The 23,958-nt window shown below is 44.9% G+C and overlaps 1 protein-coding gene across 3 annotated transcripts in view; it reads right to left on the reverse strand.

Annotated features, from left to right (window-relative positions):
• The window catches only part of GSTCD (glutathione S-transferase C-terminal domain containing), a 676,673-nt gene that overhangs the window by 219,368 nt on the left and 433,347 nt on the right, over nucleotides 1–23,958 (reverse strand). For all 3 annotated transcript variants that reach the window (XM_069241297.1, XM_069241307.1, XM_069241317.1), the window contains one exon: nucleotides 201–316. In XM_069241297.1, coding sequence (XP_069097398.1) covers nucleotides 201–316 — 116 coding nt within the window. The remainder of the gene's footprint in view (nucleotides 1–200; nucleotides 317–23,958) is intronic.

Raw genomic sequence — 23,958 nt, forward strand, 5'->3', positions numbered from 1 at the left:
TTCTGTTGTTAAACCTAGGATTTTCGTATACGTCGGATCTTTAGAAAACTCTACCAAAATACCGAACAACACCTTGGAGTTTACATTATATTTGTGTTGCTGGTGCAAGGACCCTTACATCTGTTCCTCTCATTAATAAGCCGCGAATGAAGCAATGAAATCCGAAGCACAAGAGAGAATGAAATTCGGGTTAACATTACCCCACCACTGCAAAAATCCACTGCCACGTCGCCAGGTTTGACCAGATTGATCACTGCGGAGACCAGGTTGTCAAGCTGCTGCTTCTTTCTCAACGCGCGATCGCCGGACATCTTCCCTGAAAAGAAAACACAAAAACATAACCTTCATTTTTCGTGAGGGGAAGATTTTCACAATGTCATGGTAATATGGCTCGGTTAGTCAAGCCCTGCTGCTACTTGTGAGCATGTTCAAATCCTGGAGGGCCCTAAAGACGCCCTCATACTTCAGAGATTTATACATTCAGTGCCATTAAACCGAGCAATAGGAACTGCTGATAGTTACAGTGTAGGAAACCAAAGTTTTGATAGTGCATCTTATGTAAACAGGAAACGCCAAAGTCAGTAGGTCTGATCTTGGCATGATAAGATGAACTATTGCAAACATATGCAATGAAAATTCGCTCTAAAAGTGTACCTGTTTTTGTCATGTTGTGTTATATGCAATTTTTGTGTATAAACTACTCTGAGGTTGAACCTAGGGGTGGGCATAATTCGCATCATTTGCTGTAGAGCAGTTACACGAAATTACAGTACAATTAAGCATGGTTATGCAAAATTACGCAAGGGGGAATCCTATATTTAGCGCTATTTGCTTAGCGCAAAATGCACCATTGCGTCCAAAATTGACACGATGATTATTTTGCATTAAGAAAATAGAGCTTAAATGCAACATAACAAGAAAAGTAGTAGACGCTCGCCCTCTGTTCCTGTGCTCTTACAGCAGGTATTTTGCTCCAAATTACTAATCACGCAAACAGGTGTTGTCGTGTAATTTTCTGTAATTTCGTGTCACAAAAGTAACACTAAATTACTCTAATTACTTCGACATAATTAAAATTTCAAATAGGCCTAATTTAACCTTCAATTTAGATCAATCAGTATCTATTGGGCACTGACCATTGGTATCAGTTCTGGCATGCAGCTAAATAACAGTGAGAAAGAGAAGTCTGAATTTATGACATAATCAACCAAAAAAGGCCTGCAACATGGCAGTTTTACACAGAGACAATAACTATCGTAAAGTCACAACTTTTGATCAAATTCAAGCAAATACATTTTAAACTTGGCCAAGAAAGCACTGTACAGCAAATTTAGTCTAGTCTGTGTCCTGTATAAGAGGAATCTCTTCAATTCAGTGACAACACCCTAACCTGAATATTAATGTCTTTTCTTCAATCCCGAAACAAATACATATTTATAGTCACATAACATGATCATAAATGTGTATAGAAAGGAGTTAGCGCCATCCAGCATCAGTGCTGACCCTGGAAAGAGATGAGATCAGCATGCCACCTGGAGCCATGCCAGCCTGAGGAGGGTTCCACGACAACTGAAAATCCGATATATTGCTGTCACAAATGGATGTATTAGAACCCAGTCCTAAATGTTTGTTTTAAGTATAACTTTTTGTTATACGTTTTTATTTATGTAGTCATTTTTTAAAAGACCCAGTTCAGCCGCTGACGGTTAGGCCCCGGTGGCACAGGTGTGTCGAGAGGTAGTGAAGGGTTTGGCCTCAACTGAATCATTTAGGAGTGTTCTGGGTCACGGTACGGTCAGCAACGTGTTATTTAAACTTGGCCATGTTAAAAAAGCATAAACACCCCAGCTTGCCACCTGTTTCCAGTAGTGTTTTTTATGAAAACAAATGAAAAATTCATTTAATGCTTATAAGCTACTTCAGGGGTTCCAGTGTTGTTTAATTTGTGTGTGCTTTTCCAGAATTTGTATTCGTTCACAAAACCATTAATACATAACATATTCATGTTGAATGACTAGGAAAAAAATCCAGCAGAACTACAAAAACGACACAAAGCTGTAGAATGAGTCAAACGTTATTTAAATGTCGGTTAAAAGTCATAAGCAAACTCGGGATTTGTTTTAGAATGATTGCTTTTATATCACTCGATATTGACAAAGCCTTTGACCTTTGTGTTCATATGAATGGAAATGATGAAGCATGGTCCACATTTCATATCTTGGGCCAATACTGTGCACCCCCTTGAAAGAGTTCCGACCAGTGGCACTCACTCCAGAACTTTCACCATAAAAAGGCCGAACCAGACAGCCAGGTCTGCCCACTCTCCCCTCTTCTGTTTGCCATGGAAACCTCTGAGCAAATGTGCACTAAGAGATATCTTAGAGAGAGGATGGAAATGGCGTTGTGACTGGGGAAAGTGAATATCGCTTTATGCAACTGACATTTAATTATACATAGCGGACCCTAATGAATCGTTAAAGAGACTAGGACTGATATTTAGTACATACGGACTGTACCTCAGCTCCCTTATAAACTGGGCAAAGTCACTGATATTCCCCTTTCAACTTAACGACTGGGCTTATTAAGCACGTATGTATTTGCATGCAAGATAGAGAAACACCACTTTAAATACCTCGGGAGTGTATCACAAAAGACCCAAATAAATTCTTCTCTGACAACTTAAGTCCTTTTCTGAATGCTGCCAACACAGAAGTATCTTATGGGATGAAACTTCCATTTTCGCTTCTGAAGTAAGCTACTCTCTATACAATAACTGCCCTGCCGACACTTTCATACATCCTGTAGAATACCCTACGTCTAGTAGCCAAACAATTCTTCATGAGTCCAGACAGGTATTCCCTGGGCTAGAATGGCAGCACTCCCAGATTTACCCTGTTGACAATATATAGAAGCACACTGGAGGGAGCGATTGCACCCCTAGATAAGCTAGCACTGAGAAAAGAGAATCATATGGTAGGTGAAAGGGAATTTAATCATGCTCTATATATGGAGAAGACTGTTGTTAGATTTGACCTACTTTGCATAGTTTACCCCCAAACGTTTTGCCTTCTCGCCCCCAGTTTTGCTGAATTTGTTTTTGTTGGCCTTAGGACTCCACACACTTTACAACTGCTAACCAATGGTAATGTGCTTGTGTTCACTTCTCTAAACATGGTAAAACTGGCTTAAGCCCAATTGGTACGTTTAGCTTACTTATAAGTCCCTACTAAAGTTGTATCTACCTGTACACACAGCCTGTAAATTAAACACTACTAGTGGGCTTGCTGCACTAATTGTGCCACTCACTTAAGTAGCATTTATAAACATGCCTCAGTCCTGCCATTGCAGCCTGTGTGCAGTTTTAGACTGTCATTTGGATACCTGGCAAATTAAACCTTTTTTGTCAGGCCTAAAGCTTCCTTTTTAATACAAATAAGTTACCCATAGGGAAGGCACTAAACAGACTATAGGACATGGTGCATTGTATATAAAAAGTTGGACATGTACTTTTAAGTTTTACATGTCCTGGTATTAAAGAACTCTTACATTTGTTTTTCACCACTGCAAGGTCTACCTCTCCCATGGGAAAATATTGGGGTACCTTATTACATTTAATAAGTGATCACTTTTGTTTGTAAAGAGGTGGAAATGTCATGTTTGGTGTTTAAGAAATGGTAATTTAAAACTCTAGTAATTAGTAAAGTTGGATTTTAAGTCACATTTCTGAAAATGCTACTTTTAGAAAGTTGGCATTTTCTTGTTGTAACCATTTGGTGCCTGCAGCATGTATACTGGGTCACATGACTAAGTGTAGTTGTCACTTGGCCTTTATGTATTCTTCCCAGACATTATCACAAATGTAGACTGGTGTTGGCAGGATGGCCATCCTGACCTGATGGGAAGAGAGGGGGCTGTCACCTATCACACATGCACTTCGGAGGAGCTGCCTCAGCACACACACACACACATGCACACACCCCCACACACACAGAACTTCACCCTAGCCTTTTGAGACTCCAGACATCCTAGGACCAGGACAGCGGGAAAAAAGCTTTGCACCACTTTGTGTCAAGGGGGAAAGGGGAATTAGTTGGATGAATTAGAACAAGCACCCATTGTCTTTGATGCAAAACCCCATCTACTAAGATAGCCAGACCAGGCTTTGCGTAAAAAACATTATGCCTCTTTGAAGCAGGTGCTAACAGTCCACACGCTGTATATGTGCTATTCTGTGCAACACACAATGTGCAGAATATTTAGGAATTTGTCAAAGAATAGGATTTTGTACTGGAAGGGTATACTTCAAGTACAAATCATATGCTAGACCTCACACACATCTCTGCACCATGGTGCAAAGTTTGACCATTGTTCTTGGCAGCCTGTATGGTCGTCTTCTCAGGGGTAGTGAGAAGCAGCGTGCTATACTTAATAAATATAGCTCTGCAATGATGTATTTCCCTTGCATAATGCAGCACAGAAAATTCAAATCTGTTCCAAACAGGGGAGCCCAAAATATATATTGACGGGGCCCCACAAATCCTTAACATGTCACTGGGTAGACACACTCAAGAGAAGTCTCAACGAGATTGTGATTTTGTCTAGTGCATCTAAAAATCTTACACAGGATATATTATACCTTTGCACAAAAAACAGGTTTGGGAAAGCAGAGAAAGACACTGGTTTATGGGGGTGTGGCAAATGAGGGACATTCATGCACACGATATGGAGATGCCTGGTTAGAACTAAATATTGCACGAGAGTCCTGAAGAGTATAACACTGGGTATCACACTAGGACCCGGGATTGGCCTCTATATTCCTCAGAATATGGGGAGCAAAAAAACTGGAGTATGGACTGTTTGTACCCCTGAGTCTCACTGGAACACAGGGACATAGGGTAGCACTAGGCTAAATCAAAATCTGTAACAATATCAAATTGGGAGAGCAACATGGAATGTATATACAGGGAGTGCAGAATTATTAGGCAAATGAGTATTTTGACCACATCATCCTCTTTATGCATGTTGTCTTACTCCAAGCTGTATAGGCTTGAAAGCCTACTACCAATTAAGCATATTAGGTGATGTGCATCTCTGTAATGAGAAGGGGTGTGGTCTAATGACATCAACACCCTATATCAGGTGTGCATAATTATTAGGCACCTTCCTTTCCTTTGGCAAAATGGGTCAAAAGAAGGACTTGACAGGCTCAGAAAAGTCAAAAATAGTGAGATATCTTGCAGAGGGATGCAGCACTCTTAAAATTGCAAAGCTTCTGAAGCGTGATCATCGAACAATCAAGCGTTTCATTCAAAATAGTCAACAGGGTCGCAAGAAGCGTGTGGAAAAACCAAGGCGCAAAATAACTGCCCATGAACTGAGAAAAGTCAAGCGTGCAGCTGCCACGATGCCACTTGCCACCAGTTTGGCCATATTTCAGAGCTGTAACATCACTGGAGTGCCCAAAAGCACAAGGTGTGCAATACTCAGAGACATGGCCAAGGTAAGAAAGGCTGAAAGCCGACCACCACTGAACAAGACACACAAGCTGAAACGTCAAGACTGGGCCAATAAATATCTCAAGACTGATTTTTCAAAGGTTTTATGGACTGATGAAATGAGAGTGAGTCTTGATGGGCCAGATGGATGGGCCCGTGGCTGGATTGGTAAAGGGCAGAGAGCTCCAGTCCGACTCAGACGCCAGCAAGGTGGAGGTGGAGTACTGGTTTGGGCTGGCATCATCAAAGATGAGCTTGTGGGGCCTTTTCGGGTTGAGGATGGAGTCAAGCTCAACTCCCAGTCCTACTGCCAGTTCCTGGAAGACACCTTCTTCAAGCAGTGGTACAGGAAGAAGTCTGCATCCTTCAAGAAAAACATGATTTTCATGCAGGACAATGCTCCATCACACGCGTCCAAGTACTCCACAGCGTGGCTGGCAAGAAAGGGTATAAAAGAAGGAAATCTAATGACATGGCCTCCTTGTTCACCTGATCTGAACCCCATTGAGAACCTGTGGTCCATCATCAAATGTGAGATTTACAAGGAGGGAAAACAGTACACCTCTCTGAACAGTGTCTGGGAGGATGTGGTTGCTGCTGCACGCAATGTTGATGGTGAACAGATCAAAACACTGACAGAATCCATGGATGGCAGGCTTTGAGGGTCCTTGCAAAGAAAGGTGGCTATATTGGTCACTGATTTCTTTTTGTTTTGTTTTTGAATGTCAGAAATGTATATTTGTGAATGTTGAGATGTTATATTGGTTTCACTGGTAATAATAAATAATTGAAATGGGTATATATATTTTTTTTGTTAAGTTGCCTAATAATTATGCACAGTAATAGTCACCTGCACACACAGATATCCCCCTAACATAGCTAAAACTAAAAACAAACTAAAAACTACTTCCAAAAATATTCAGCTTTGATATTAATGAGTTTTTTGGGTTCATTGAGAACATGGTTGTTGTTCAATAATAAAATTAATCCTCAAAAATACAACTTGCCTAATAATTCTGCACTCCCTGTATGTATGTATGTATGCATATGCTGTATTGGTATAGCACAACAGCACTAACCTAGTTGAAAAAAACAGAGTACCGGTTAAAGTCAAGCAAAATTGATAGGAGTTGTAGCTGGTTATTGGATTGTTAGTATATTGTGATCTAGTGTTCTTTAAAGAGGTGTGTCTTCAGCTATTTCCTGAACTTAAGAAGCTTTAGGGCATCCTTATGGATACAGGGATGTTGTTCCAGATCCTGGGATTATAGGTTGAAAAGGCCTGCTGCCTTATTTCATTTTAGGTTAAGCCTACCTTACAGAGCAAGCTGTCTAGTTACCTAAGATCTGTTGTGAGCCCACAATAGGCTTACAGCCCACCCATTTCTTACCAGTGGTTGGCTTTGTTGTCACACTTATTTGCTTGCTTCTTATTCAATGTGTTGTCTTCCTCTTCTTCTGTTAGTTCCATTCTCAGGAGCATACATAAACTCTTTACGATCATTTTGATTAGCTAACTTGTATCCTTCCGCTGCTCACATTTAAGACATAACTTTATTTCTTTTTGATTCAACACTCTTTTGAGTGTATGTGATTGTTAGCTTTCCCGCTCATGTGCTGCTGCACTCCCCACATACTACCCACTGTGGTGCGTTGTAACCTAGCCCTCCCAGCTTGACTATTAAAGCACAGCAACAGTGATTTTCTGGCTGTAGTATGGCTGAAAAGAAGACTTTAGAGTTTTGCATCCCATGCATTTCACAAGCCACAAGCTTTGGCACAAAGACTTTCATGGTGCTCGAGGACGGGCCATTTGCTGTACTCACTCAGCTGGAGTCTCAGACATAAGATGTACTTAGCATGACACTTATCCTGATGGTCCATAAATCTGCTTCAGGGACTAGTGCAGAGGACCAAATTGCTGAACTCTATGGAGAGTAAGTTAGCTCTTGGGAACCAATTACCTTTACATTCTTGCACTTCCTTATACTTTGTATATTCTCTTTAGAGTTTCCTGAGTGGAAAGTATATGACAAATAAACTGTGTCATTTATAATAATTGAATATAGTGAATTTAAAATGCATTTTTGAGATACCAAAAGATTTGTGTTTGCTTTTCCTCCAGTATTTTTTTTTTTAAACGTTTTTTAAACAATGATTTACAGACAATAATTGGCAAAGCCAAATGTGTGACACTCACATTATAAAGGATTGAATTAGTGACTTTGTAAATGCTTGTTTACACTTCTTAGACTCCGGTATGATGGTGGCCTGTCCTCAGTTGCACTGAGAGCCACCACAAGTAGTCAACATATCCATAAGACATGCAGGAGTGCTGGGCAAGATGGCTTTGTCAGTGATGCAGCTGGCTTTGAAGATGGTTCGGCATGACAAGGGGAACTTTGTTGAGTTCCATCCGGATTTGGGTGATACAATCAAATTTCTTCTTGTCCTGGGTGAGATGAGCTGTGGCATGTATCATGCCATTAAGAGGGCCAGTGTTGAGTCTGGGAGGCCATAGCGCAGGGTGCTACCACTATAGATATATGAGAGTGTAACAGCTTGAGCAGCAGTTCTGAAGTTGCTTTCTGGAAGAAACAGTTTCACTTTACTTAGAAGAGTCAGCTGGTACCTGGCTGTCTTTGAGCTTTTAGGCAATGTTTTCGCTGGTGTATAATGAATCCAAGTAACCTGGCACTCTGTGAAAGTTGGGGTTCAAAGTTGTGAAGGTTCGTGTCACTGAGCCATTTTTGTATGGTGCATGGTAGGAGAAAGTACAGTGCTCGCGGTAAGAGGACCCCAAGAAGGTTCCACAAAACATAGAATGAATGGATAGAATGCTACGGAAGGGCATAAAAGAAAGATGTTGAGGTGGGATTGGGTCTTGCATTGTGTGGAAATGCAGAACATCACCACAATACAGTATGAGACATGGACACTATTAATATTGATTACATTGTACAGTTAATCCGGATCATTTGGCATCTTAGGATGGCTATGCAGACATTATACCCTAAATGCTGATATCCCAGTGTTGATGAAAGGTGCATGCGAAATGCTTAGACATGATTTAAATGTATTTTCCTATGTCTTGGCAGCTTGCTAAGGGAGCAGCAGTGAGTGAGGTACTCTCTTGTACTTTAGGATGCCAAACTCAAAGCTGAGACACAACAGAAGTGAGATCAACAGGGTAAATCTTACATGCCACGAATTTTACCTCATAACGCCTTTACCTTATTGCAGAGATGGTGAATCACAAAACTGTCAGGGATAGCAGAAATGACATCACACGCATATTAATCCCCTAACTGACATCACTGGGTTGACCCCTTGGCTCATCCTTCACCTCTCAACAGCTTTCCATTCGTTGCTGCATGTCCACTGAGTGAAAGGTAAACATAGTTCTTACAGCCTGGCTGCATTTCATGACCCCTGAAGCTAAAGGTAGCATGGGTCATGCCAGTGGAACCAAAGGGTAAGCCAGTGATAGTAGCTACACCTGACCGACATCTATACTTCCTCCCTCAATGGACAAAGGAGCACTCTATTAAAAGAAGCAAACCTTAGGTTACTGGTCAGCTGAGGCTAGACAATCCCAGTGAAGTTCTTTAGAGGCTCAATCATGGACTGCTTTGTGAGCAATGCAGCGGAGTTTGGGGTCTGTGTGTTGCTTGATTGGGGTCCCTTGCAAAGGTCTGCAGGTAGGACCAACGTGGTCACAGGCTGATTTGTGATTTCTGGCTCTTTGATGTCTGTTCAGTGGATAGCTCATTGTTAAACACACTGCAGTAATGAAAACTGCAAAGTACCATTATGAAAACCGGGGCACCCATGAAAGCGTTAGGTGTCGTAGAAAAATTAATCCAAGACATAGAAAATACAGATATCAAAATGATGGCTAGTGATAGATTTACAGCGATCATGGGTGCTATGGTTCCAATCTAAACACAAAGCAGGGAAAATGTTCATGCCTAGAGATAGAAACGCCTCTGTAAAGTCATCCTATAACGTAAACTGTGGATCTGAAGAGCTCCACCAACTACAGGAGGGAAATGGGGTAAATACTTTACCCACAACAAATTATATAAATGGAGAACAACCACAGAAAACAAACCAGTATGCATGATCATCTAGAAGGAAAATGAGGCACAACAGCTGACTGCCACAGTATAAGTGTAATTACCATGCAATACAATCCTAGATCTAAAGCAAAAACAAATGTAGAGATTTTCCTTGAAGATTTGTGAAAGGTAAAACTGGCGTGCTGCAGAAACATATACCATGCCTAGGATTAAGCAGGCAACATTTATCACAACAAGCATTTGCAATTGGTCTTGCGTTTGCTCGAGTTAGAGCAATTATCGTTGGAAGTTCCTAACTAGACTTTTCTTGCCAAGCAATTTGAAAATGAAAAGTAAAACAGTTGACATAAGCGACCAGATTCCAAGCGCCACGGCCACCATGTGCATGAGCGCAAAGGAGAGACACACAAGGAAAAAGAAGTTTGCTTGCAGTGAAACTTATCTGCAAAAGTGCAATTATCCATGGTCAATTGCCAAGGCAGTAACAAAACTTCCCCAAGGAGGGACAAACGTTATGCTTTTAACAATGATAAAGGATTTTTGAAAGGCAGGCCCATGAACGAGTGATAGTGATGGGCATGCGATGGGCATGGTTAAAGGCCCACTGCTAGATTACAATAGGCCAGAGCGCTTGCGTGCTCGACCTAAAAAGGACAAAATAATTGATTTTGTGCAAGAGCATTCAAAACCTAAGTGCCGATGAACACCAAATGATATGATTAAACAAGAACACTTTAGAGGCCCCAATATGCAAGTTCTCTAAACACAAGAGTTTAAACTAAAGAGGAAGAAGGCTCAACACAGAGCAAATGTCTGGACCACAACTAATATAAACTCTAACAGGCAACAATTTTTTCTCTTCAGTTCTAGAAGCTGATTGTGCTGAAAACCAGCTCTGTAGTATTTGCTGGCTGCAGTAAGCATTTCACCAGCTTTTACAGAAGCATGCCCACCAGGAAGGGAGGGAGCAGGTGAGCAGTAAGATGCAGGAACCCCCACTCCTTCACTCTGCTAATAAGTTCTGCCATCAGTAATATTCCCTACAAGGCTATGGAGTAGGCGCAGGGATGGGACTGAGGGTCACCACATTTGAATCTATATGGACATCCCTGCAAGGTGGTGCTGCTGTGATGGGAACTCGGTTGCAGATGGCTCTAGTGTCATATTTGCAAGCTGTTACTTGGGACTAGCAGAGAGATTCAGGAGGAAGCAGTGCCCTGAGATGATTTATCATCCTGGAATCGGAGTTACCCCGACACTTGGCTGGTAAATCTTAGACCATATCTACGGACTCCATAAATGAACAAGTTTGAAGGCGTTAACAAACGTCCAACGCAAACCATGCCTTGGAATTCCTACTTCCCACCTCTTAGAGGAATTTATGAGTGCTGACATCTCCACACTGGTGACAGAGATCTTCGACCTCAAAAAACCAGTTACGCCAGACAGCTATGACGTTGTGAATTGAGGGTAGGCAGAAAAAGCTAACTTCAGTCATAAACCCATAGATGCAACCAAATTCATCTTTGTAAATAGACCCCATAGCCCTTAAGTCTATTTCATTCAAAATGTAAATAGTATCAGAAAATGTGCCATGCCTACAAGTACTGAGATAGAAGTACATTAACCTGATCCTGTGGCCCGCCTCTGCAACAGTACTGAGGGCATCCAGTATGTACTAACCTTAGTTTCTTTGCAAATGCTCACAATTGTACTTTTCTACGGACTTATAAGAATAAAGAGCGGGGAATTGAAAAAAGAAGAAAGCAAGCACAAGGAGAGAATGCATTTTTTAATTTGTTAGTACTCATACACTTATCTACCTACATTCCCTTCACGGGGGCACATTTAAAATGAAGCATCATTCGTGAAGTTATGCATAATAACTTGTTTCTATAATATGCTTTTCTTCCTGATGATCTTGCTCTAAGCACTATACATAACAGGAATAACTATTACTTCTATATGGAAAATGTTGGAGCCCTACTTACTCATCAACAATATAACCACGATCCACCAATATGTTGACGATTCTCAACTCTCTCTTAAAATCTCATCATGAAACAACATTCAATATCTCCTTTGATGTGTCAAACTAATCTAGAATTGGCTGTCAAGTACCTACCGCAACAAAACTAAAACAGAGTTCCTCCTATTTGCCAACAGCTCCAAGCCTGACTCTGACATGAACCTGGAAGGCTTCATCCCTCAGTTGACAGTCACTGCAAAATATCTGGGGCTCACTCAAATCTCATCAACATACACTTGACAGAGCTACTATATGGCCAACAATATATGTATATTCACAAGTGCTTGCAGGACACACATGGGACGGTCCAAATCTTAGAAACTGCCACGTCCTGGCAAGACATGTTTGTGCAAGGTAACCTGCAAGTCGAATAAAGAAGCATGCTTTAGTTCATCCCTCCTTTACAGGTGACTTTTCAGGCAAAAGCAGTAACCATCCTGAGATTTCTAGACAAATTTCTATGGTGGGTAAAGTGTCCCAACATACTTATTGCTTTTTGCTGAAAAAGTAGGACTCGCTCAAAAAGGGCATTGATGAAGTGGGGAGCTTGTTTTTGGCTCTCAGTGCACTTTGAGTGCAATGACTAGATGGTGAGATACTCTGTGACTGTCCTGCTACATGGTGAAAGGGTGGGAGATGCACTTGAGGACTATGCAGGAGCCGTCTACGTATTTGGGTCAGTGTGGTGCTGAGTTGATCACTGGCCATGTATGTTTTTGGGTTCTTGGATTTGTATCCGTCTGGGTTTAAGCTTTTGATGGTTAAAGAAGTGGTGCAAGGCACAATGATGAGCGCACACTTGCATAATGCAATGTGGACCTCGGAGACTACTGTAGATCACAGTTATTTATAGGCCTTAGACTGAATGGCGGACCACCTGCAGGTTGGGACATCCCTGCATCGCACTGGTCAGGTGCCTGTTTTACACCCCCAGGTGGAAGGACAGGCAGAAAAGGGACTTGTTAAGTAATTGCACTTTTTCCGGCCTGTGTTGTGCCAGCTATTGCATTGGAGGTGGGAACCCCAGTGCCGCCAGATGGAGTCTAGCCAACTTTTTAAGTTGTAGCTTATGAACACAAGGAGGTCAACCATTGACAACCATGGTGGGACCAGGTTGTTTCCTGGGCCCACTGCCTAAGAAAGAAACAGTGAGTGCAATAATAGCAGAATGTGAGGTCAGATTTAGGTCCTGGGATAACCGAGAGTTGTGAACAGTGAAGCTAAGCTGATTTGCTCTTTGAAGAAGGGTGCTATAGAAGAATTAAGATGCAGCATTTTGCTGCTTAGGGCATGTAGTAGTGTGTAAGCTGATACAGCCAAGGGAGCTAAAAATGTCATCATTATCTTATTCGTCCACTTACTGCAACACTAACAAACGCAGCAATGGTGTCTATATTTCCCGCCCACCGTAAGGTCACCATCGGTCAAGGAGGCAGCTTTGCCCGGCACATCTCCTCGTTCAGTATATCACGCGACGGAGAAGCCTGTGGAAAGTTCGGGGCCCAAGGCTGCGAGCGAAGCAGAAGCCACCCTTCCCACGCCTTCCTCCAGACCCCGCTGTCGCGCGCGCAGTCACTGCGCCATGCTGTCTTTGAGGAAAAAACATATTCTATGTATACAGCCAGCCAGCCCGGTGGCGCTGCTTGGTACGGAGGATTACTGATTAAACAGTATACGGTTAAATCAAATATAATTTTAAGATGAGCAGCTCCTATTAAACAATTAAATGTTTAAAATAGTTTAGAAAGCCGTACAGGAGCCACGGAACCTATTACTGTGAACTAATGAAAGAAAATAGCACTTAGAGCTCCCTCTGGCTAGGCGACGCATAATTGGCTTAATTATGCAAAACAATCAAGCTTCAGCGCTATGGTTGGTGCAAGCGGCCTCGGCGGGTTGTTGGAATGTTAGAGTTTTTGTTTGATGGATTGACTTGCGAAGGCTAAACGCAAACCTCGAACTAAAGATTTTTCTGCTAGTCAGTCACTGTAAAGGGTTGTACTTGCAGTGTATTTTATCTGAAAACAAGCTTGAAAAGTAAAGCGATTTGCTCTCAAAATGAGAGAACTCCATACAGTGCAAAAGGCCAAAGAACAACCAGCGCGTTAAGTACAACGAAAACTTAATGGATTATAAAAGTAAAGAAGTGGTGTCATTTCAACAAAATCATAGGCAGAGCGGAAGTGATATCACGCTGTTTGCCCCGCTCCCTCACCACATAAAAGAAGTAATATTATCGGACTTTTAGCCCTGATGATTGCCCATTCTATGTAATTCTTGGTTCCTGCATATTAACAACAAGCACTGGCAAAGCCAACAAGTCTTGCTTATGAAAGGTACTGGTTTTGGCAATGATTTTTAGCAGTGAGTGGGAGCGGCTGGGACAGCACATGGACAAGGGAAGGTGGGTTGGAGATGCAGCAAACGAACTACGGAGGGTGGGCAGAATGGGCTGGGGCAGCACCCGAACAAGGGAGGGTAAGTGGGAGGGCACAGGGGCAGCACCAGGACAAGGGAGGGTGAGTGGGAGGGCACAGAGGAAGCACCACAAGGGAGGCCAATCCAGAGGGATTGAGACAGCACATGAGCGGGTGAGTTTTAGGTACTGGAGGAGCACACGGACAAAGGGGGCTGAGGCAGCACCCGGACAACGGAGGGTGGGTGAGAGGGGGCTGGGGCAGCACCGAGACAAGGGTTGAGGCAGCACCTTGGCAGGGGAGGGCAGGTGGGAGGTTACTGGGGCAACACATGCACACTGGAGAGTGGGTGACGGAGATTGGGCAGCACACAAACAAGGAATGGCGCATGGAAGGGACTGGGGCAGCACACAGGAGAGCGGGTGGGAGAGATTGGGGCAGCACCCGGACAAGGGAGGGAGGGTTGGAGGGACTGGGGCAGCACGCTCAAATGGGAGAATGGGTGGGAGGGGCTGGGACATCAAGCTGAAAATAGAGGATGGGATAGTGGTACTGTTGGAAGGAAGCTGACAATGGAGGGTGTGGAAGGGAGAGCAAGCTGACAACCAAGGGTGAGTTGGAGGGGCTAAGGCAACAAGCTGACTTCAGAGGGTGGACTTGATGTGGCACGGACAGCAAGATGTAAACAGAGTTTGGGCGGGGCTGAAGTAGCACACACAGGGCAGGTAGGAGGGGATGGGGAAGCACACTGACAACAGTAAGTGGGGAGGGACTGGGGAAGCACACAAAAGATGGGTGGAAGGGGCTGGAAAAAAATGGAAGATGAGCGCGAGAGACGCATACAGAAGATGGGCAGGATGGGCTGGGGAAAAACACAAAAGATGGGAGGGAGGGACTGGGGAAACACACAAAAGATGGGAGGGAGGGACTGGGGAAACACACAAAAGATGGGAGGGAGGGACTGGGGAAACACATGGACAATGGAGGGTGGGCAGGTGGTGCAGGGGAAGCAAATGGACAAGAGGGGGTTGGGAAAGAAAGAACAGCAAGGGAAAGTTGGTGGGGAAGTAGAAAGATCAGCAATTGAGGCAGGGCGAAAAAGAGGAACGTGGGGGAATAAGTACATGGAAGATATGGCCAGAGTGCTTAAACAAAAACAAAAAAGGAGCACCTGAAAAATGAGCTGTGGAAGGACATAAGTAACATGGCCATGCTGCAGGGGAGGAACAAATAGAAGAAGAGAGAGAAAAGAAGCTGATGGATGAAACAGAAGCAAACGAGAGCGACTCTGAAGCAAACCAAAGGTAAGCAACCAGCAGTCTCTAAGCCCACTATAAGATAACAATATGTTTCAAATAAACTGCCTTGGGCAAGACCTAAAAAGCATGTAATAACAAGTATAACCATCTCAAGACTTACATTAATACAAGTACTTTATATAAGTTTCTTGAATCCATCCATTCACAATATGTGGGACTATGGAACCACATGGATGATGTCCAAAGAGCATAAGTATAGAGGTGCAGTCAAGAATAGTGCAGCAGATTTAGTGGCAGAGTAACCAGGGATGTGAGGGAGCTTTCAACATCACAACTATAATTATTTTTCAATACCAAACTGGGGGTATGGACCATTTTATTTCCTTGCATTAGGGCTCATGACAGTCTTGCTATATCACCTCCTACACAGATGCACCATGTGCACATTGTAGGAAAGTGCCACTGTTGGCATGGTTACCTCCCACTTTTTGCCTAGTCTTGATGCCAACTTTGAATGAAAGTGTGCTGAGATCCTGATAACCAGCCTCTGCACCAGTATTATTTGCCCAAATCGGTATCTTTATGTCCACAATTGGCACCCCCCTGGCACACAGTTAAGTCCCTTGTAAAAGGTACCCATGATACGAAGGGCCCTCTGGCCAGGGAAGGTCCCCAAGGGCTGCAGCATGTATTATGCCACCCAAGAGAACCCCTCACCAAGCACATGTACACTGCATTTGCAGCTTGTGTGTGCTGGTGGGGAGAAAAAGGTAAAGTCAACATGGTACCCCTCTCAGGGTGCCATGCCCACAAACCACTGCCTGTGGCATAGGTAAGACACCCCTCTAGCAGGTCTTACAGCCCTAAGGCAAGATGAACTATATCACAGGTGAGGGCATAGCTGCATGAGCAATATGCCCCTAAAGTGTCCAAGTCCATTCTTAGACATTGTAAGTACTGTGTGGCCATATTCAGTATATGGTCTGGGAGTTTGTCAAAACAAACTCCACATCTCCATAACGGCTCCACTGAACACTGAGAAGTTTGATATCAAACGTCTCAGGACAATAAACCCACACTTATGCCAGTGTGGGATTTATTGAAAAATGCACACAGAGTGCATCTTAGAGATGCCCCTGTATGTTAGCCAAACAGGAAGAAAAAGGACTGCATAGCAGAAACCCCCAGCAGAGAAGAAGGAAGATGACAACTGATTTGTCCCCAGCCCTACCAGCCTGTCTCCTGCTTCAAAGAACCTGAAGAACAGTGATGCATCCAGCGGGACCAGTGACCTCTGCCAAGCTCCAGAGGACTGCCCTGCACTCGAAAGGACCGAGAACTCCAGTGGACAGGATCCCTGTCCAAGAAAAAACAACAACTAAGGACTCCCACCTCACTCCGAATGCGTGAGTCCTAAACTCTGCCCCGACGCCCACGGCCCGTGTCCAGGTGGCCCAACCAGCGAGAGAGGATCCCCAGGTGATTCTGAGCAAGTGCTCACCCTGGGTTGACCTCTCCACCCCTCCACGACGACGCCTGCAGAGGGAATCCACCCTGACTGCAAAAGTTCCGAACAAAGATATCCGACGCCTAAAGACACACTGCACCCGCAGCTCCCAGGCCTTGGAGAACCCAACCTCCAGTGCAGCAGCGTTCAGCAGGAGGCCCTCCTCCCTGTCTACCCTGTGGTTTGCTCGAGATGACCCCCTGGACCTCGCCTGCAGCCTCTGAGTGACCACCGGGGTTCCCTCATAGAGAATCATTGGAGACCCGACATCTTGTTGGCACCCTGGACCCGGCCGCCCAAGTGCCGCTGAGGGTGTATGTTTGGTGCCTACTTGTGGCCCCACCCCAGGGCTTCTCTAAACCCCCCAGGTCTGCCCTCCGAAGATGCGGGTACTTACCTGCCTGCAGATCTGAAATCGATTGCCCCCAGTTTCCATAGGAGGCCACGTTAATGTTGCCTACACTTTGACCTCTGCACCCGTCCAGCCCTGTGTTGCTGGTTTTGGGTGTTTGTGGTTAACTTGAACCCCAACCTGTGGACTACCTAGCCGCCGGAGACTGGAACTGTAAGTGTTGTACTTACCAGTAAAACAAACTAACTTTTGTTGCCAACGACAGTAGCCAGCCTCATAGTAAGCTAAGTATCAACGTCATGTATGTGGAGATGTAAGCACAGGAGTGGATTAGGTCTGCAGAAGGCCTAAGCAATAGATATGGCAGAACCATGGAGGACCCAACAATCGATGGCAAGAGATGAAACAATAATGGAAAAGATACAGTGAGAAAAGTCTAGAACCAGCTCAGCATTGTGCTGGTGATCCTGTCCCCTCTACATCTTGCAAGAGGCCTTAGTCATGAACAGTATTAAATGTAGTTACCTACTCCAAAAGTATCCACACACAGGCACTGCTTCAATGCCACGCTGAGCTGCTGGTAGGATGAAAGGACTCCTGGAATTTTAACCTGTGACTTCCACGTTAGACACAGGGATCTCAGCAGCAAGCTTAATTCACTGAGCCATCTTATGGTGCGTAACTATGTAATGTTCGTGGAACTTACTTGGGGCTATGCAAAGGAACATCTTACAGATTGTCGAAATCAGTTTATACCTCTACAAATAACTGATGCTACCTTATCTCAGAGAAAAGATATGGTTTTCTTCTGAGCAGGCAAGACACCTAGAAGAAAGAAAGCTGTGTTATGGGACTCTGATGGAAGAGCACCCCTTCTACAGATACGTCTGGACTAAGAGCTGGAGTTTTTTTGATCTCCAGATTGTGGAAAGTGTCTTTGTTCCAGGAAGAGGCCGGAAGAAATAGGGAAGTTTAAGTAATGTACAAATCAGCAACTACTTATGGCAAAGATATTAAGTGGTTCGGAGGAAAACGTGTGAAAAAACTGCCAACTAACCTAAGGTAGAACATCCTTCTATTTAACTCAGGTAGCGTGCTGATACGGTGGTAAGTCAAAACTGCTTCCAACTAGCAAGCTGCATGTCGCTGGGTGCAAAAGAGGCGCGTTTACCAGCATGGCCAATACATGATTTGAATTTCTCTACACTATGTTTGTCTCGTTTATAAAGAATTGCACTGGCTGTATCTTGAAAACCACAACGACTGCTTAGTTTGACAAAGCAAAACACTTGGGAGTTTTGAACTCAGGAACAAAGATTCATTGAAAGTGACAGCAGCAAAGATCACCTAGACTTCCCTGTATTCTCAACCTCTGTAAACGCAGCCAATGCCAAAATGCAGGTCCTTAATAAGGTCAGCCCCAGGCGGCTTAAAACCCAAGAGTGGCAAGCACCAACATAAAGGGAGCAAGTACATCCCCAAGTTACCTCTAAATAATTACCAGGGCCCAGTATTTATTTGATTGCTGCAGTCTATCTCCAAAAACAGATAATGGGTCATATGAAAGTATCGGAAGTACTAAGGGTTTTAATATAAGGCCTTCCAAAGAGGAAAGCCAGACAACAAGAACAAGCAGTGATCAAAGATACATTTAATATCAAAGTCGAGGGCGCTAAAAGTCCCCCTGTAGAGTTCTGTGGATAGGTTTCACCCCCAAATAAACATGTATTTTGGAACTGATTAGCATGCAAGTTCACTGTTCACATTCACCGTTGAGCTTCACTGATTTTAACCAAATCTTAAGACAGCAAATCTGCAGAGGCAGTTGGGCGAGATGGGACACAACATACAATCGTGAGGGAGCAAGGAAGATATTAGCTGCAGCATTGACAACCTTGATGAGTCTCTAGTGCGTTTGAGCTGTAAATGCTATGGCGCAAACCTAGCCAAAAGGCCGCTGAGCTCTGTAAAGAGTCGAAGGCAAAGATACAGCCAATGAGTGATCAGAGAGGGGGGAGATGAAACCTGGGAGCAGAAGTGGGCTGTGGATACAGCGTTGTGATATGGTTTTCTCTTAACAGGAGCGTCTTCTGCTCTTTCTTAAACTAACAGCGGGTTGAGTGAGTCTTGATGGATATAGGGATATTGTTTGAATTCCTCCAAGCATAGATGGAAAAAAACATGCTACCTGTTTTGCACTTCGTTGTCTTCATTTTCACAGTGTCCTGGCTGTGTGTGCCCCAAGAGCAACCAGGGATGGTGAGGAAGATAGGCTGGCTTTTAAGACGCGATGGCCTTGAATATTATGCTAATGGTTTTGAACAATGTATATGTTGCAAATGAATACCAGTGGAGTTCCAGCAAGGCTAGTGGGTGATGTGGTTGTATCTCTTTATGTCCTTGAGGTGTGGTGCAGTGTGTATGATGTCCTAAAAAGCAACAAATGTGGTGTCCAGGATGATGTGGAGCAAGGCATTGACACCATCCTGAGTCAAGTGTACAGGATTGGAAAACTCAGGAAGAATTCATCATTAAAAGGTGAGGGCATAGTAGTAACTGTAGAACTGTGAGCCTGGAATAGGTTCAAGGCAAGGAATTACAGGATGTACTGAAGCACAGGTTCACAAGGGACGATCAGACAAGACACATCTAAAAGATTCCTTCATCTCTGTGACTTGGTGTAGATCAATAAAGGGTGATGGTTGTTGTCTACTTGAAAATCAGCAAGATGTTCCACATAGAACTACACCCAGAGGTAAGCAAAATTGTGTTTGCTAGTCCCAGGAGCATTAGCTAGGTTAAGAATAGACTAAGCAACATGACACACTTAGAAATGGGGTTCTTTCTATGTTGATGATGGGTGTAGAGGACCAAAGTTTAGATACAAGACCAATCATTTCCAAACAAACAACTCCCAGTGACAATAATAATGAAGTGCTAACACAGCCTTTTTACCACAACATTATGCTCTAGTGTGGTGCATGTTGGTCCTGACAAAGGGAGGCCCTGGACACCAGTAACTCATAGACTCTGTACACCAGGATGGCCAAGTTCTCTAGTCTTCATCAGTGCTGGACAGACCTTTTATTCCTCCGGGGTCTTCCCTGGTGGCCTGGAGACTGGTTTTGAAAGCCCATGGCCACTCCTGGCGCTCCTGTCATTTTCCCTAGCTCACCAAAGATTAAATGCAGCAGGTATGGGGAGGCTTCAAGGGAGATGTAAAGAGAGGGAGGGAGAAGGAAAATAAGGAGATAGGGATGGAAGAGGAGAGAAGGAGGGAGAGAGAATGTGTGGATGGAACGAGAGATAGCAAGAGGAGATGAAGGTAGCAGGGCAGGTTTGAGCACTTTTGCCTGAGCTGCTTTTGTTTTCCCAGTCCTGCCGGCCCTGGTATTGATGTTTCAGTGGTGCTGTTGTTGTAGTGTTGCAACTGTAATTGAAGTGCTGTATGTGCTAAGACATAGTTGTTTTGTTAATGCTGTAGTCTTAGGAATTTCAACTCTTAGTCATGTGGTGTGCAGTTTGCTGTCAGCGTAGTACTTGTAGTGTTGTAGGTACAGTATTGTAGGGGTCCCAACAGTAATGTAGTTTTACTTGTAGTTTTCACTCTGTTGTAATATTGTCATAATTGCCTACAGTGTCTTGAAAGATTTTGTTAGTGTAGGTGTATAAAGATACTGGAAGAGGAACTGAAGACATTCATAACAGTTCCTACATTAGCTCTTTCAGTTGGCCCCTGCTTGAAAGAGGGTAGTGATACATTATGGGGGTCATTATGACCCTGGCGGTCACTAGACCGCCTGAGTCACGATGGCAGTTGGACCGCCGCGGTCTTGGTGGTCCGACCACCACATTATGACTGTGGCGGAGCTGCCACGGTCCAACCGCTGACACCGACATCCTGCAGCCTGGCAGTCCTGGAGGTTACAATCCACCAGGGCAGCGCTGCAAGCAGAGCTGCCCTGGGAATTACGAGTCCCCATCCGCAAGCCTGTCCATGGCGGTAAACACTGCCATGGAAAGGCTGGTGGAATGGGAGACTTGGGGGCTGGGGGCCCCTTCGCTGCCCATGCGCTTGGCATGGGCAGTGCAGGGGCCCCCATGCACAGCCCCATCGCACATTCTACTGATCGAATTACGGGCAGTGGAATGCGCGATGGGTGCTGCTGCACCCGCTGCACTGCCACATTGCCAGCTGCAATGTTAAGGCCCTGTTCCCTGCTGGGCTGGCGGGCCGAAACACTGTTGATAGGGCCAGCGTGGTTCAGGCCACACAGGCCTTTGTCTTACTTCTCTAAACTGTATTGTTCACATAGGTCTGCTGAGGGTACAGATGTCAATGGAACAAATGCTAGAGGTAACAGAAAGTTCACCCTAATGATATTACACAGGTCCCGCTATACCCTACCCACAGACTCGCAAAACCGTTCTTTTTGCTGCTGAAGGACTAAGGGAAGAGGCAGTAGCACAAACAACTAAGTTGGAACAATGTTTACTTTTTAAGTTGCACCTTCTAACGAGCCCATGTGCTGTCTGTTGCATGGCATAGTGTAGCATACCATGAACACAGAAGGAATTGGAGCCCGCCTTCTGCTTACCATTGGTTGGTTTTCCTTGTCATTCTCATTTGCCTGCTTCTTATTTGTGTCACAGATTCTCAATATTGTGTTTGTCCCTCCATGAAGCATTGCCTCGTTACCATGTGTGTGTTTCCCTTGTGTCTGTGCTCGATGTTAGGTAACATTTTTCTTTTTATTATAGGCACTGTTAAAAATGGGGTTTCTGGTTGGCTAGGGTATGCACCTCAGCCAGGCAGAACTTACCCACTCTAGTCAGGGCAAGGAAGTTACACGTCCAAGATAACCCCTGCTCACCCCCTTGGTAGCTTGGCACGAGCAGTCAGGCTTAACCCGGAGGTTATGTGTAAAGCGGTTGCACAACACACACACACATGACGCAATATCCCCACCACAAAGGAAACACAACACCAGATTATATGAAAATATACTGTATTGTACACAACGTAATTATTAGACCAACATCACATAACAGTACTATCCTGCTACCTTAGTAGTTGTCAGAACGTTACACATTAGTTACTCTGCAAACTAGCAGTAGTCACACATAACACACAGGTTACTCAGTATTCTGCAACATAAGCAGTAGTCAGGAAACACGTTATCACATTAGAACACTTGTCATAAGAATATCATAAAACGCCCATAGTAGGAACATTAGAAAATCTATGGCAAGTTAGGGAAACATATTAGCAAGTCATGCCCATAAAAGGAACATTTGCACATATATGTAAAAGCATCCAAAACAGGTAGGCAACATATAAATCAGAAGAAGTCTCTAGTAAGAACTTTAGATTACATATGTGGACCCTTTTTTAGGGAGTACCTGTTTGGGTGGTAAAGGCACCTCCAGTGCCTGAGGAACGGAACCGGTGAAAAATGGGGCCCCTGGCGCTCCTGTGCATAAAACGGGGGCCTCCTCTATTTCTCAGATCCGAGGACGGCTGCACGCCCCTCCCCTCCTTTGTGTGCGGGCCCCTCCTGGGGACCCGTGATTACTAGGCCCCCCCCCGGGCCTCAACCGACCCTCACGAGGGGGGGGGCGTTCAACATCCTGGCAATAAGGGGGAGAAGGGGGGGCATCATGCACCCCCACCAACTTTGTTGCGGGCCCCTCCAGGGGCCCGTGATCGCAGGAGATGCCCAAAACAGGAGCTTCCCGCTCCAAGTGCAGCGACCGGGGAAGGGGGGGCACTCCCCGCACCTTCCCCGAGTCCTGCTGAAATGATGAAAGGAGGGGTCCGAGGAAATACTCGCCCACACCCGATGCGGTGCGTGAGCACACGGAGCTGCTCCTGGGCTGCCGGGAGGCTCTGTGAAGAGGTGGCGGCAGCTGTTGCCCCGGGGGCGCTCCCAGGAGTGGGAGGTGCCTCGGGGGCGCCGAGAGGAGCACACTTGCTCCGGTGCCTTTGTTTGTGTGCCCCAGGGGCACTGGGAGAAGCACGATCCCCGCGCTTTGTATAATTCACAAAACCCGGCTGCGGCGGTGATCCGGGGGCTCCAAATAAAGCGCTTTTCACAGCGCTAAGGCAAGATCTGCAGCCTGGGCTGCGGTGGTGATTCTTCCTCAGCAATTAGAAGAGCGCCTCTTGGACAAAGTTGTGGAGATCGTTTACAGGGGTCAGGGGCCACAGCACCCTGCCCCTGGGAACAATAAGCAAGGAAAAGGTACAGGGCTGGTGGGCCCAGCTACAGGCCAGCACAAGGGGTGCAGATGGTGGCAGTTACTCCTAGTGACCAGGCAGGTCACAGGTCAGCACAGCAGCAGCAGTCCAAGGCGGTTTCCTGGTGAGTCCATTCATCAGCGTTCTGTGTCCAGTTTCAAGTTCCAAGAATGTTCAAATTGTGGGGGAAATTCCCCTGTACTTATAGTCAGTTCTTACAGTGTTTTACAATGGTAGGAAGAGGAGGTTCCAGCCAGTTACAACTGGTTCTGGGAGTGCCCCCTCTCTCCGTTCAGCACAGACTCCAAACATCAGTGGGGGGTTAACGACCCTATTGTGTGAGGCCAGGGCACAGTCTTTACAAATGCAGGTGTGCCCCGCCTCTCCCTTCTCTCAGCCCAGGAAGACTATTCAGTATGCAGATGCACCTCTGTGACACCTCCACCCTCCCTGTGTACAGGCTGTCTGAAAAGTATGCACAAAGCCCCAACTGTCACTCTGCCCAGACGTGGATTGGAGTCAAGCTGCAAAACACCAGAGTCATAAGCACAGATAAATACGCACTTTCTAGAAGTG

This window comes from Pleurodeles waltl, chromosome 1_2 (genome assembly GCF_031143425.1).
Source record: "Pleurodeles waltl isolate 20211129_DDA chromosome 1_2, aPleWal1.hap1.20221129, whole genome shotgun sequence".
Lineage (NCBI taxonomy): Eukaryota > Metazoa > Chordata > Amphibia > Caudata > Salamandridae > Pleurodeles > Pleurodeles waltl.